The 15,990-nt window shown below is 38.1% G+C and overlaps 1 protein-coding gene across 1 annotated transcript in view; it reads left to right on the top strand.

The window, feature by feature from the left end:
• Window positions 1-15,990, top strand: part of CORIN (corin, serine peptidase) — a 246,600-nt gene that overhangs the window by 196,045 nt on the left and 34,565 nt on the right. Inside the window, exons 14-16 of the mRNA XM_055140495.1 lie at window positions 7,745-7,858; window positions 11,125-11,235; window positions 12,579-12,708. Coding sequence (XP_054996470.1) covers window positions 7,745-7,858; window positions 11,125-11,235; window positions 12,579-12,708 — 355 coding nt within the window. The remainder of the gene's footprint in view (window positions 1-7,744; window positions 7,859-11,124; window positions 11,236-12,578; window positions 12,709-15,990) is intronic.

Below are 15,990 nucleotides of genomic sequence, written 5' to 3'. Positions count from 1 at the left end.
TTGCTGAGATTCAGCTGCAGTCCGACCTTTCCACACTTGTGGTCAGAGTTGGCCAGCATTTGTGCCGCTTGACTAATGTTTGGCGTTATTAGAACTATGTCATCAGCAAAGTGGAGCTGGTGTAGTTGCCGACCATCTATCCTCACTCCCATTCCTCCCCATTCCAGTCATCGCATGATGATCTCGAGGGTGGCACTGAAGAGTTTCAGTGAAATGGTATCACCCTGCCACACTCCTCTCTTTAAGTTGATGATCACTTCCTTGTAGAATGGTGAGATCCTGGTGGTGAATCCATAATACAGCTCATGTGGGATCTTGATGTACTGAGTTTGAACGCCCTGTTTGGCTAGGGCTTCGATGACTGCTTCAGTATCAACAGAATCAAAGGCTTTCTTTAAATAGATGAATGCTAGACAGAACGGCATCTTGAACTCTTGCGAAACCTCAATGAGATTGGTCACTGTGTGGATATAGTTGATTGTGCTGAATCCTTTTCAGAACTCAGCTTGCTTGCATGGTTGTCCTTCATCTAGTGTTCTGCCTATTCTATTCAGGATGACTTGAGTGAACAACTTGTAGACGACGGACAACAGGCAGATTGGGTGATAGTTGCCAATGTCGTGGATGTCTCTCTTCTTGTACAACAGAAAGGTCCTGCTGGTTTTCCATTGGGATGGAACCTTGCATACAGACGGAACCAGCATGTGAAGAGCCGAGCCAGTGTACTGAAAAGTACTGGTGGCAGATTCTTCAGGTGTTCAGGTCTGGCCTTTTCTGGATCAGGTGCTATATGCGTCTTTACCGATGAAATGGCGTGTCAGATTTCGGAAGGGAGGACATTGGGAATGATATATCATCCTGCAGAATTTGGTATGTGAGCAGTTGGACGTGGCTTATTTAGTTATTTATTCAATTTAGTCAGAAAGTAATTGATATGTTGAAAATTTTATGTTTTTAATTGCCACATTGCAGCAGAAAAATATGGTATGACATCCAAAGCACACCTGGAGATACTCGGGAGTTACTTCTGACTCTGCACTCAGGAATTACCCCTGGCAGTACTCAAGAGACCATATGGGATGCTTGGAATCAAACTTGGGTTGGTTAAGTGCAAGGCAAATGCCCTACCCACTGTGCTATTGCTCCAGCCCCACACTTTTTAAATCTATACGTTAGAGTTTAGCAATGAACTATATCCTGAAATATCTCCTGTGGTAAATATTTGTTATTGAGGTTGTATTAATGGTATAATTGCTGATGTAAGCAACAGCTGGAAACATTGTAAGCATTGAAAATGTTTTAGCAAGTACTTGGAAAAATTATACAAATCTGAATATTATCATTCCAGAATGGCTTCATGGAGGGACGCCTAAAATATGGGAGTGAGTTCTAGAATCCACACTGTATCAACATAGAAGCACTGTAGTGTCTTGAGGGTTGGTGATCTGTCATGAACTGAACATATGCTGACTCCATAAGACAAAAATTTTATGAAATGAGATTATATTTCAGCAATTCCTTCCCAAGCATTGATATCCAAGCAATGAAGGAGCAGGGGTGGGTGGGGCAATAGGTCGGACGGCAGGCAGGTAAAAGATCAGGGAAAAGAAATAATCTAGAACAATGAAAAGAAAGGAGAGCTAAGGAAAATAAGAAGGCTGTATTTCCGAACTGTACCTTCACACTATAGATTTGAATCTCAAGTCAGATATTAGCTCAACCTCTGTCCAAGCAGTGAGTGAACTCCTGGGCACAAGTGGTTCCTGGGCTGTAGAGTAAGACCAGGTCTCCTCACTGGAGCTATTAAACAAGAAAGAGCTGATATAGTGTCTTTGTATTTATAAATATTTTTTGGTTTGGGAGACATACCTGGCAGTGCTCAGGACTTACTCTTGACTCTGTTCAGGGATCACTGTAGCGGTGCTGGGTTAGCTGCATTCAGGAAAAGTGCCTTACCCCTTGCAGTATCTCTCCAACCTCAAGAGAGTCCTTTAATTACTGTAGAAATGAGATCTTTATTACATAAATAAAGGTGGCTTCACAATTACTGATTTATTATCATTTTATATGAAAGTATAGACCCCTTATGGAGAAAGAGTGAGATACCAGTGTCCTATTCACTAGGTGCCTTTCTATTTAAATGATTGCGAATTGTTTTCTCCTCTTAAGGACAAATGAAAAAAAAATTTCTTTCAAATATGACTTGAATCTTTTTTTTTTGTGGGTCTACAGCTTGAACTTAAATGGTTTTGTAAAAAATTTTAATGGATTGAAATTATGTGATTTACAATATTATTAATAATAACTTCTAGTACCTCTGACTATAATATTTGTGGGTCTACAGCTTGACCTTAAATGTTTTTTAAAAATTTTTATGGAATGAGATTCTGTCGTTAATAATACTGTAATAATTGGCTTCTAGTGCATTTAACTCCTACACCACACATTACTCTTCCAAAGACCCAAAGCCCTTTTATCTCAACACTCCCTCATCCCCGATTCAATTATATGGATGAATTGTCCCATTATGTTGCCTTTAGATTTCAGTTTTCTGCACTTCCTGTGCCCCCCCATCTGTTTGAGCTCCGTAGAAGTATTTGGTATATCTTCTCAAACAGGATGTGATTGACATGTTTTTAAAAAAATACTCAAAATAGTAACTCTAAGCCCTCATGTCTCTTAGTATAGGAAAGAGACTGCATACTTTGCTCTGTGACTCACTGAGACAAATGAGACTTACTGTGCCCAACCATGTGGTATGCACACCATGCAATTTCCGCCTACAGTTTGGGGAATGATCTTTGAGCCTTCTTGGTAGTAATTATTTTTACCATTTTAAGGGAGATACCTTTTATTTTGGTTTTGGTGGATCCTTTAGAAAGGGGTCACACCCGATAGTAGTCAGGGCTTACTTCTGGCTCTGAGCTCCAAGATCACTCCTGGTGAATTCAGGGCACCATATGTGGTGCTGAGAACCAAACTTGGGTTAGCTGTGTGCAAGGAAAGTGTTCTATCCACTGTATAATTACTTTGGCACCTCCTTTTTGACATTTTACTACTTGGTCATCTGCTTTGCTACCTTGTTTGTGTCTTTCGGCAGGCAGTATGGAATATTCTGGAATGTTCTGTGTAGGCTTAATCTTAGACTCAAATCCCAACTCACACCTACAGCTTGTGTGACTTTTTTGACCAGTCACTTTACTTCTTGGGGCCCGAGTTTCCTTTCATGTAAAACATAGAGAACTCGAGGCTGGATCGATAGCACAGCGGGTTGGTCATTTGCCTTGCACGCAGCCGATCTGGGTTAAATTCCCAGCATCCCATATGGTCCCCAAGCACTGCCAGGAGTAATTCCTGAGTGCATGAGCCAGGAGTAACCCCTGTGCATCTCTGGATGTGACCCAAAAAGTAAAAAAAAAACAAAACACAAAAACATCGAGAACTCTTTCTTTTAACCACCACAGCTTAGAGCATGTCTCAGTTAGTTCTTAGAGAAAGCAATAACCCAAAACCCAGTGCTAGGAAATCCAGGAAGCAATTTCCTAGAAAGTTCACCCCAGGGATATCCCTTGAGCAAAGGAGTTCTTTTCCAGCTTTGAAACAGCTGTGACAGATGGAGATCTTGCAAATGGTCAAGAAGAGCAGGCTGACAGGTCTTGTCCAAGTCACAGACTGGGCAGCAAAACATGGGCAGCCATGCAACTCTCTCTACAAAAGTAGAGCTCGTTTAGTTTGGGTTAGATGTCTTTATCTCCAGGGTTTCAGTCTTTGAGGGACCCCTAGTCTGCTGTTGAGAGTCCCTTTCATTTCCTCATCTTGCTCCATCAACTTGAGAAGGACGTGAGCTGACACTGTAAAGGCAGAGGTAACCCAGAATTAGGGGAACAGTTCAGACATGATGGCAGAAGTGGAGAGCAACTGGACTAGTCTTGGGATTGCTGCCCCTAAAGCTGGGGCACAGCCCGCTGTGGCTGCTCTTGGATATTGGGGTTCCATGGCCCTATATAGTGCACACTATAGAAGGGGTTAATGTTTTCAGACCTATTGACTCCGATGCGACCATTACAACTTTTATGATCTGCCCTCTGGGCACATCCTCAGCCACTTTCTGAGGCAGATGCTGGATGAGACATGATGTTGCGATCCAGACTGTTCAGGCTTTGTCAGCTCCAGGACCAGAATCTTTTGCCTACCTTCCTTTAGTGACCAGCTCCTCCCTGAAGATTGCTTTTCCTGAAAGCAGCTCAAGTGAACAGACCTAATTAATGATCAGACCCACAGGCCCTATATTCCTGTACTTATTCAAGTCTTACCAAGCAGAAACTATAAAGGGCCATAAGGTGATCTACTCTCTTTGCTTTTAATAACTGCGTTTTGGGCAATAGAGAGGTGTTCTTGTTCGGGTAGAACTGGCCTCTGGGGGGGAAGATGGCTTCACGGAAATTGGGGGAACTTGAAACCAGAATGAGCAAAGAAACTGGCAGAATGCTTAGCAGACTTATAGTGAAGTGATATCCTGACTTGCCCTGGACAGTGAGTGATTCTCTGAAAGACAGATGCTTAATTTCCAAATCCATAAAGTCCTTGGAAAACCAAAATGAATTTGTTGACCAAATCTCTGTACATTCCATGGGCAGGTCACTCCGTGTTCTGTGGTTTTTTGACATAATCTAATTTCATAACCTACAATTTCTTTAAACAGTCCATCTCATTCATACCTATCTTTAATTTTACTGGTGTCAAACACTTTTTCATTTAAATGTAAGTATTTTCATTATCTTACACTGGATTATAGCACTGTAAAATTGTGTGTGTGTATGTGTGTGCAGACACTCAATTCTATCTGCCTGTAATTTTCATCATTTCCCACCACAAAAGTACTAGTTCTCACCACAAAAAATACTCTAAGTAGTCCATCTGCTTTCTTCATTTCCCTCAAGGAACCACTATCATTAGTTGGTTTCTGCTCATTTATTTTCTAGCCTTAGTAATTCATATTCCACACATGAGTAAAATTATCTCATAATTTTCTTTTACTTTCCAATTATCTCATAATTTTCTTTTACTTTCTGATTGATTTCACTTAGCCTAACCACGTCACTATCCATCCATGTTGTCCCCAAAGGCATGGTTTCATCTTTCTTAATAGCAGAGTAGACATACCCTTTCTCTTCTAGAGCATACATTAAATACATAATTTTACCCACCATGTTTCTTAAAGAAAGAATAATTTCTTTATAAAATAATAATGCTATCTTCCATATGACTAATGTCTTGACCTTTTAATTTTATGTATTTTTATGCTCACCATAACTCCACCAAAGAGGTATCAGGCCATGAAAGCTTTTATGAGAAAAGAATAGATACAGAAGGATAAATCAATGCTTGTAGAAGACTCACTTAATCCTTACAACAATCCATGCTAACAGATACTATTAGTACTATTTTGTAAATAATTAAATTGAGGTTCAGAAAAGTTAAGTAATTTATCATAGGTCACATGACTAATGAAATAGAAGCTGGCTTTCATTGCAGATATTTGGCACTAAATTATGCTTCTATTCCTCCCACTCCTTATGTGTCCTGTGTACTCTCATCTTACAGTGCTTAGTGGATGGGTTGTATTGCCAAAGGCTGGCACCTGGATTCCAACTGGGATTTTCTCTATAAGGTTGTTGCATCTGTCACAGGCAACGGTTTTTTATGTTCTCTAAAGCTGTTGTGTCACTTATAGAATGGTGGTTCTAATACTGACATTGTGGTCCTATTGTAAAAATTAAATCTAATATTTAGGAGGTGGTACGGTACAATAGTGGGAAATAAATGTTATGTTATTATTATAATTACTATTCATGGAAAAGCAGAATTTATGTCTCAGAAAATCTACTTGTGTGGTCTTTCATCAAGTCATAAGAACGGTCTAGGTTTTTCTCCATGCTCATAGAAAGGGTGCCTTTTATGGATAGTCAGACAGGCATGCTGTGTTCGCTCTTATTCTGTTAGCAAGTGTCGGAGCTGATGAGAGATGCATCCCCCAGAGCTGGACAGCACAGCAGGACACTGAGACCTCTTGATTTCCCCTGCTCCCTGATGGAATGAGCAGATTATGCCATTTGACAAAAACTGAATTGTGGCATGTTTTAGCTGACATGAGAAATGGACTGCATTGGTTCCAACTCTTCTTATATCTCTAGGGAACTCTGAGACTCTCATTGTCAGAAAATTCCAGATGACGTCTGTATCCTTTTTCTAGGGAATAACTCCAGATATCTCCATGAGTTCTCAGGAAAGATCTTTCTGGGCTAAAATCTTCCAGTTTTTTTTTTTTTAGCTAATCAATGATGTCACTATTTCCTCTGAGCAACGGGATGACAGGGACAGTGACAGTGACATTTTGGAATGATAAAACACTTCGGTCCAATTTAGGAGATAGTACAGCTTTCTCTTCTGATGGTTTATTTTGATAATGTTTTCAATGACAATTTTGAAAAAGAGCAGACCTTTTCTTATAATGAATTCCAAGAAACCCAAGTCCAATAATCAACAAAACTTCTCTGAATTATCTATACTAGGTCAGATAATTTCCTGAATTATCTGTTCCAGGTCAGATGGAAAATAGCATTCTAAGCTATTTTATTTGAGCACCACTTCGCATTTTCACTTACAGTCTTTTTCCAGGAACAAGTGACATTTTGGTTATGTGAAACAAAGTTCTATTTAAAAGGCAGGTGTGTTGAGGACTTTCAGAGTGCTAGCTGCTGTTTTAGACAGGATTAAGGTCTGGAGGAAAATACTTAGTAGTAAATGCCATGTGTTTTCTTCCCTTATATACTCATAGCCTTTGAGGACCATGGATCCAACTGGAGTGATGATAACACATTTGACTCTTGGTGTGTTTCAGCCGACGTGAGAAATTAACTGTATTGGATCCAAATGGCATTGGATCCATCATTGCAGCAATTTGAGATTTTATAGGCAATTTCTGTTCAAACTTAAAATCTTTTTTTTTTCTTTTTGGGTCACACCCAGCGATGCTCAGGGTTTACTCCTGGCGGTGCTGGGGGACCATATGGGATGCTGGGAATCGAACCCAGGTTGGCTGCGTGCAAGGCAAATGTCCTACCTTCTGTGTTATCATTCCAGCCCCAAACTTATAATCTTGATGTTGTATTAGTTATGTTCATTTTTATCATATTAATTATAAAATGTCTTACCATTAAATCTCTGACTATATTACAGATATAATGGATTTCATACCTGGCTCTTAAACTATTTTGTAGGTATTTGGCATAGAAAAGCTTCTTTTGCTAAATATACAGATGGTCTCGCCATTTGTTGATGGCAATTACATGTAAAGTAATATGAATTTAGATCCCTGGGTTTGGCATATTTGTTTAAAAGTACAACTCATCATTTTATAGATGAGTCTTATGTGTTGCAAATTGATTCAGAAAGCAAAAGGAACAGCTGAAGATGAACATTAATGTGCACTTGCTTTTTCATTTTTTTAATTTCCCATATGTCACTTTTAATCTTCTCTTAGGAAAGCCATACTACTTGTCTTGCAATATGGAGATTATTGAGTATTTCTTCTTTGGAAATTGCATCTTTATGGGATATTGGAATGAAAACTTTTTAAGGAAAAACAAATCATTACTTTATGTTGAAATTTTTCTCCATGCCTTGATCAAATTCATCAATTATTTTTGTCTCCACATCTAATGACAGCAATATTTTTTTCCAGGATGTAAAGAGAGAGATCTTTGGGAATGTCCATCCAATAAACAGTGTTTGAAGCACACAGTCATCTGTGATGGGTTCCCAGACTGCCCTGATAATATGGATGAAAAAAACTGTTGTAAGTACTTACATGAATTGATTAACAGGGAATTTTTATTTTAGCACTTATGTCTTCTTTTACATAAACCAAAAACTTAGAAATAAGTGCCAAAAGATCTCCACATATTCATAGCTTTTGAACAAAACTCTACTTGTATGACAAGTGGGACAGGAGATAATACAATAGTTTGGATGTATGTCTAGCTAAGAAAACAATTGCATTTTTGTAAAACAAACATACTATACAATTTGATCATTATTTATAAAATGGTTAACATTTTAATTTTTTTCTAAATTTTATTGATTCACCATGAGATATAGTTACAAGCTTTCATGTTTGAGTTACAATCACACAATGATCAAACACCCATCCCTCCACCAGTGCACATTCCTCGCCACCAATATCCCCAGTATACCCCCCCTTTCCCACCTTCCCACTGCCTCCATGGCAGACAATATTCCCCATATTGTCTCTATACTTTTGGGCATTATGGTTTGCAATGCATGTACTGAGAGGTTATCATGTTTGGTCCTTTATCTACTTCCAGCACATATCTCTTATCCCGATCAATTCCTCCAATCATCATTTTCTTAGTGATACCTTCCCTTTTCCAGCTGTCCTCTCATGTGGCAGGCTTCTAACTATAGAGCAATCTTCATAACTGTTGTATATACTGCCCTTGGGTTTCTCATGTTATGTTATTTTATACTCCACAAATGAGTGCAGTCCTTCTATATCTGTCCCTCTCTTCCTGACTCATTTCACATTGTGTGATACTCTCCATGTCTAAAATAGATAACATTTTAGAAACTCCAAATAATCCAAAATAGAGAGCATAATAAAATATCATCATAAATTAAATATGAAAATATTAAAAATAAAATAAAGAGTAATTTCCTTAATTTTTTATTATAATTAGTTATATAAAATGTAAAGTATGTGTATGGTATTGACCTTGAAAATTATCAGAAGATTGTAATAAAAATAAAAAGTATAATTCCTGGGTGATGGGACTATTAAATGTGCTTCTCTAACTTTTTAATGTTTTCTAAAAGAAGAGTCAGTAGTTTCAATAAGATTAAGTGAAATTACTTATGTGTGTTATCCAATTCTATCTTATATACTAATAACAAAAAACTCAAATCAAAATGCCCAAAGAAATGATAATACGGGGCTGGAGCGATAGCACATTGGGTAGGGTATTTGCCTTGCACGCAGCTGACCCGGGTTTGATTCCCAGCATCCCATATGGTCCCTTGAGCACCGCCAGGGGTAATTCCTGAGTGCAGAGCCAGGAGTAATCCCTGTGCATCGCCAGGTGTGACCCAAAAAGCAAAAAAAAAAAAAAAAATGATTTGGCTTTTTTTTACTATACCCAATGATTTAATGTCATTCATAACAATAACCCAATGACTATCCCAAAAAGCTCAAACTTTTCTCCTGACTCTCCTGGCTCTCTGCTCAGGGATCACTCCTGGCAGAGCTTGGATATATTATATTATTAAGTCACAACCAGACGTGAAATGTTAGCACACAGGTGAATTGAACCATGCTTTCTGAAATGCCGCTGAATAACACTTTATTATCATTATTTTGTTTGGTTGGCTTTTTGGTTTGTTTGGGGGTCACTCTGAGCAGTGCTCAAGGTTCATTCCTGCCTCTCCTCAGGGATCAGTCCTGGAGGTGCTGGGGGACTATGTGTGATGCTGTTGATTAAATTAGCATCAGATGCATGCAGAATAAGCAAGTAACCACTATATTTCCTTTATGGTCCCACATTTTTTTTAATTAGCATCTTGGTTGCATATAGCTTGAAAAGTGTGGAAAGGGTTCCCAAGACTGGATGTGAGTTTACCAACTCTTCCACAATTCTCTGTTTGGTTTGGCCCTGAGCTGGCTTCCGCCTAGTCCAAAAATGGTTTTGAAAAGCACCTGGGACACCATGATCCCTTGATTATATTCAATGGGAAGAAGTTGGCCCTCATCTCTGGAATATCAATTAGGGATTCACTCAAATTGGCTGGCTGAGGTTGGGTCCCATTTTTATAGTCAGGAGTGTTTGGGTATTTGGGTGGGTTGGAAAAGACCCCATCAAAATAGCTGAGCTGTGAAAAGAAACACCCCTAGGAAAATCAATTAGGAAAGGGTGTGATTACCCCCAAGCCACTTTTCCCCCAGTAGGGTTTGGTTTGGCAGGAAGGATCTTAAAAAGCCCAGCCTACAAAACCAGATGTCAAGACTGTGATCGTGCACCACTTGTTTTCTCCTGTGATAATATTATGCTCGGTAAAGAAATCAGATGGATAAAAACCAAAATTCATATCCTATTTAAATGAATCCAGATCTTCCTCTGAAACTGGAGCTGCGCAATGCGGTTCAGGTGCATTAGACAAAATAGGGTTCCTTAAAAAAAAAAAGAAAAGGAGAAAAAAAGGAAAACAGACACCAGATAGGTAATTAAGAAGTTTCAACGTGATTTTTGAAAGTCCAAGAAAGAATTACCATGTGACTCAGCCATTTAATAATAGAGATTTTAAAACATAAGTTGTAGTCTGGTATGTCCATTGAGCTTGTTTTCATCCAGTAGTGAATAACTTTTTTTCAGTTGAATCACCATGAGATACACAGTTACACAGTTTTTCATGATTGGGTTTCAGTCATAAATTGTTCCAACACCCTTCCCTTCATCATTTCCCACACCCGATGTTCCCAGTTTCCCTCTTCTACCACCCCCCCAGTCTGCATCTATGGTGGTCAGGCACATTTCTTCTCTCTCTCTCTCTCTCTCTTTTTGCTTTTAGGAATCATGATTTGCAATACAGATACTGAAATGTTATCATGTATATCCCTTTACCTACTTTCAGCACTCAATTCTTGTTCAGAATGATCATTCCCAATTATCCTATGAATAACTTTTTCTGCTCTTCCCCAGTGCTTTGCTCATGCCACTTTAGATTTTCACAACACACACATACACACACACACATCCCACATCCATATGACTGTTGCTCTGGATACCATTTTTTCAAACCTGTTGTTAGAACTAGGACCAAATCATATGGCAATCATAGTTTCCATTTCCATTTGTAAGTTATATGAATGAGCATCTATGAAGCAAGAATTTACCTTCTGTGACTCATCTACACAAAGGTTATAGGGCCTCTGTGACAATCTCCTTTCATGCTCTTGCTGTTGAAAAATAACGGAAAAATAACGTACACATTCATTCTAGTAAATGATTTCTGAAACGTTCCTGTCCTCTCACTTCCTGTTCCCTGTGCCAGCATTTTGCCAGGATGATGAACTAGAATGCGCCAACCATGAGTGTGTATCATATGACCAGTGGTGTGATGGCGAAGCGGACTGCATGGATAGCTCAGACGAATGGGACTGCGGTGAGTGGCGTGTTTCTGCCATCTGCTCTCTTCTCCAAAGCCCATCAGCCACTTCAGCTAAATGAATCCCAAATGATTTCACGGATTTTTACTAACCAAGGCCATCTATTTTACTTTACTCCTTACAAGTTGACAGTGGTGATTCATATAGGTTATTTTCAATTCATAGAATACTTATTCCCAACCCACTTCTGCATTTGAAATATCTCTATTATACAGAAAACTTTGGGGTTCAAATTTCTGTGACCATAATAACTGTTATTATAGTATTTAGAACTATTACCACCCATTTCCCATAATTATCAATTATCTCATTTTTATATCATTGACACCTACTGAAATAGGATATTATCAATCTTTCCTGCTTTTCTTTTCTTTTGCTACTTTGTGTATTGATCATGCCCTTTTGTTTTGTTTTCTGATGTTTTGTATATCTGGGGACTTACTGACTTTAGAGAAACTGCTCTTCTGAGATACTCTGTCCAGGATATTCCAATTTCTTGAGATATAAAGCCTCTAATCTGCAAATCAACCAATACGAAGCCTTTACCCACAGGCAACCTTCTTTATGTGCTCTGATCTTTCCAGATTTTCTATACTTTTCTCTCCAGATGCAAAAAGGATTTGCAATTCTCCATTGCCATTCCATAGATAATTTAAGACCTTTTTCGCCAATACCCCGAATGTTACAGTTTATTATTTAAATTTTACTCATTTTATCCTCTCACTATTCATCAGCTCTTCTTCCATTCTCTGGATGCTTATTTTAAGCTTTATCACACTTATAATCATTTTAAGTATATCATATATTTTAAGTATCAGCAGATCAGTCATAATTATTATGTGTGTTGTGATCAATTGCTTAGTGTTTTAAAAAATGCTCGGTGACTGATAAAGTACAGAGAGTGCTCTTTTATAAGATAGGGATTAATGCACAGACTAAATTGATATAACTACCACACACTTTCATTCTGTATGTGCCTTCTTGTAAAGAAACAATATGGCAAAATTCGCTAGCTTCTTATCATTACCCAGATCACTCAGTCATCTCAGGAAATGGGGCAGGGTCTCTAGCCAGCTTCTCCTAGTAAGGAAACTTAAAAACTACCTCTTTCCTTAGAGCCTACAGTTCTTGGAGAGCAGAGAATATTTCTAGTTTATGTATTTTTTTAGTCTTGTGCCACACTGAAGAGCAGTGCATGGGGGAAGTACTCATGAAATTACTTCACTAAAATAACTAAAATTAAGTATATGCAAGGGAAGCCAAATTGTATGGAGCTGTTATTTGGCTTCAGCAGATGAAATGCTTTGAATTAGGATCTTTTTCTCTTTTTCTTTCTCAGTGACCCTCTCTAAAAATGTCAACTCCTCGTCATTGCTGACTGCTCACAGATCTGCCCTGGAATACCACGTGTGTGCGGATGGCTGGCAGGAGACACTGAGTCAACTGGCCTGCAAGCAGATGGGTTTAGGGTAAGGTCAGTAGTTTGTAGCGATGATGAATTTCAGGGGGCTTCCCAGTACTTAGCAGTTCTGGGGTCTTGGCGAGTGCAGAGTGAGTTACTGTGCTCAAGCACAGCCTCCAATGCCCAGGAAGTGCGTCAGGTGAAAGGACAGTGCTTAGTTTACAGTCACGTGCTCTGAAGAGGGTGCTTTTGGAAACGGACTTTGACGAAGCCTCTGAGAGTCAATGAAGTCGCTGTAGTTGAAGGACTTGTGAAATGAAATGTGTTCGTTATTTACAAAGGTAGCAAGATGGTTTCTATTGAGAAACCTAGATTGGACAATCTGACTATTCTCCCTACCTCCCTCAGGAGATGATTGAAAACTCCTTCTTTAGGAAATGCACATTTGAAAATAAATTGAGAAATAGAAAGTGAAGTTGCTTCACAATGAAATTGAATAGTATTTCAATTGCCCTTTAGTCCTATAGGAAATGTAAACCAAAAAATAATTTTTGGTTATTTATTTGGCTTCTTCATAGACTGAGACGATATTAAAATAGATACTTTGAAAGTTAGATATAGATCTTTTGGGGGGGTTTCTTTCACAGTTCTGTTTTGGAAAGCAAGACTTTGGACTTAATGGACTTTGACTACATATGCGTGCATATGTATATTTACATATATATTTTTCTTTCATCACTATGCATGTGAGATTTGGGGAAATCAAGAAATAACAGATAAGGCAGTAATAAAATTATATAATAAAAACATCAAGTTTATGTGACATCCCAGAATTCTACAGGGCAAACTTTTCATAATAATTGTATAATAACAAGCCATCCAGTTACGGAATAGTTAATTGCTTTTTTTAAATCTAATTTGAAGAATTATGTTAATCCTAGTAACTTCAGCTCATTTCCCCCTATAAAGACCCACATATTTAGAAAATTGAGTGACGCAATCTATAATAAGGGAACTCGAAACTTTTCCTGAATGGAAAAATTATATTTACCATGATCCATTAAATTATATTTAATTTTCCAAACTTCCTCATTGTGTCTAAGTGAAAAAGGATATGATTGTGATCAGAAAGAAAATAAAAGCCTTTTAATATGATTTATTTTCCTTTCACCAATGTGTAAGGTTATTTCTTAATATGAACAACTGATTAAATAGTAACATAATTATATTACAAGTTCTAGGGGGAAAGCCTGAACTGCAATGATTTTACAACCAAAAACCTTTTAAAAAGTCACCCTGTTCTACTGCAAATTGAAGAAATCTTGTTTTTCCAAATATTCTTTGTTTCTCTTCCAATTCTTTGTATACTAGAGTAGAAATTTTATTATGGTAAAAATATTCATGCCACTGAACTCATCTTTTAGCCATTTCTTAAAGTGCAATTCGGGGCCATAGTGATAGTACAGTAGGTAGTGTGTGCCTGCACAGGGCAAGGAGTAATTCCTGAGCATGACCAGGTGTGGCTCAAAAGTGTCATTTTATATATTCAGAAGACTATGCAGCCAGTATCATTATCCGGCTTTTTAAATTTAGCATGTTTTCATTCACATATGTGCTAATAATTCATTTCTGTTTATGACTAAATAATATTCCCTTGCAAGTATATACCACGTTTTAAAAATCTGTTCATCCATTTACACTCAGTGTTTTGGTTTTGTTTTGCTATGTGAACACTGTGTTTCTTTCTTAAAACATCCTTTTGCTCAATTTTCTTAATATAATGAGGACAAGTCATTTTAATAATAAATATATTTTTAGAAATGAAAACTCTAAGTGGACATTTTCCCCTTCCCTTTTTATGAAAGTGTTTTATTATAATTTAGTCAATAGGTTTACAATGCTGTTTAAGTCTATCGTCACCGCATGACCCTGTAACCGAAGGGTCTTCCGTGCCTGTCCTTATATCACCTCTGGTCCAACCTTCCTGTCTTTTTCAACATCACCCCTACCCTCATTGTTTGTTAATTGACACTTAGGATTTGGTACATACTGTTAATTCCCTTAGCACCACCCACATGTTCTGACCCTCAAACTATGCTCCCATGTTACATTCAGTCAACTTATTTCCCACCTCACTCCCAAACCTGGCACTCTCAAGTCTGTAATCTAGTATAAATGGATATATTTTAAAGATAACACTTTTTTATGTGTGGATTAGGAAAATCAGAGAGAACATAAGAATAGAACTGGAAAACCATAATTGTTACTTGTTTAAATTCATGAGTAAATGGTGTTGAATTACTCTTCATCACTAATCATCCAAGATGCAGATTAGAACAACAATGAGATATCATCTTACCCCACAAAGACTGGCACACATCAAAAAGAACAAAAGTAACTGGTGTTGGCATAAATGTGGGGAGAAAAGGACTCTCCTTCATTGTTAGTGGGAATGCCAACTGGTCCAGTCTTTTTGGAGAAGAATATGGACATTTCTCAAAACACTAGAAATTGAGCTCGCCCTGACTCAGCAATACCACTTCTGGGAATATATCCTGAGGGCGCAAAAAAGCAGAGTAGAAATGACACCTGTTCCTGTATGTTCATTGTAGCACTGTTCACAATAGCTAGAATCTGGAAATAGCCCAAGTGCCCGAGAATAGACGACTGGTTAAAGAAACTTTGGTACATATACACAACAGAATACTATGCAGCTGTTAGGAGAGATGAAGTCAAAATTTGCTTATAAGTGGATGGTCATGGAGAGTAACATGCTAAGTGAAATGAATCAGAATGGGAGGGACAGACATAAACGGACTGCACTCATTTGTGGAATATACAATATCATAATATGAGACTAACACCCAAGGACAGTAGAAACAATGGCGAGGAATATTGTTCCATGGTTGGAAACCTGCCTTACGAACTGAGGGAAAAGGCAGCTGGGATAGAGAAGGGATCACTAAGTCAGTGATGGTTGTAGGAATCGCTCGGGATGGGAGATGTGTGCTGAAAGTAGATAGAGGACTAAACGTGATGTTCTCCCGCTATCTATATTGCAAACCATAATACCCATAAGGAGATAGAGAGAGTAAGAGGGAAATTGTCTGCCATGGAGGTAGGGGGAGGGGTGGGAGGGGGGCAGGTAGGGATTCTGGGGACACTGATGGTGGAAAATGTACACTGGTGAAGGAATTGCTGTTCAATAATTGTATGACTAAAACTCAAACATGAAAGTTTTGTAACTGTAGCTCATGGTGATTCAATTTTATATATATATATATATACATATACATACATATATATATACATACTCGAAGATGTAAAGATAAAGGTAAAAAAAACAAAG

The sequence above is a fragment of the Sorex araneus genome, chromosome 5, assembly GCF_027595985.1.
Source record: "Sorex araneus isolate mSorAra2 chromosome 5, mSorAra2.pri, whole genome shotgun sequence".
NCBI classification, from domain to species: Eukaryota; Metazoa; Chordata; class Mammalia; order Eulipotyphla; family Soricidae; genus Sorex; species Sorex araneus.
This window is presented reverse-complemented; position numbering and strand designations above follow the sequence as displayed.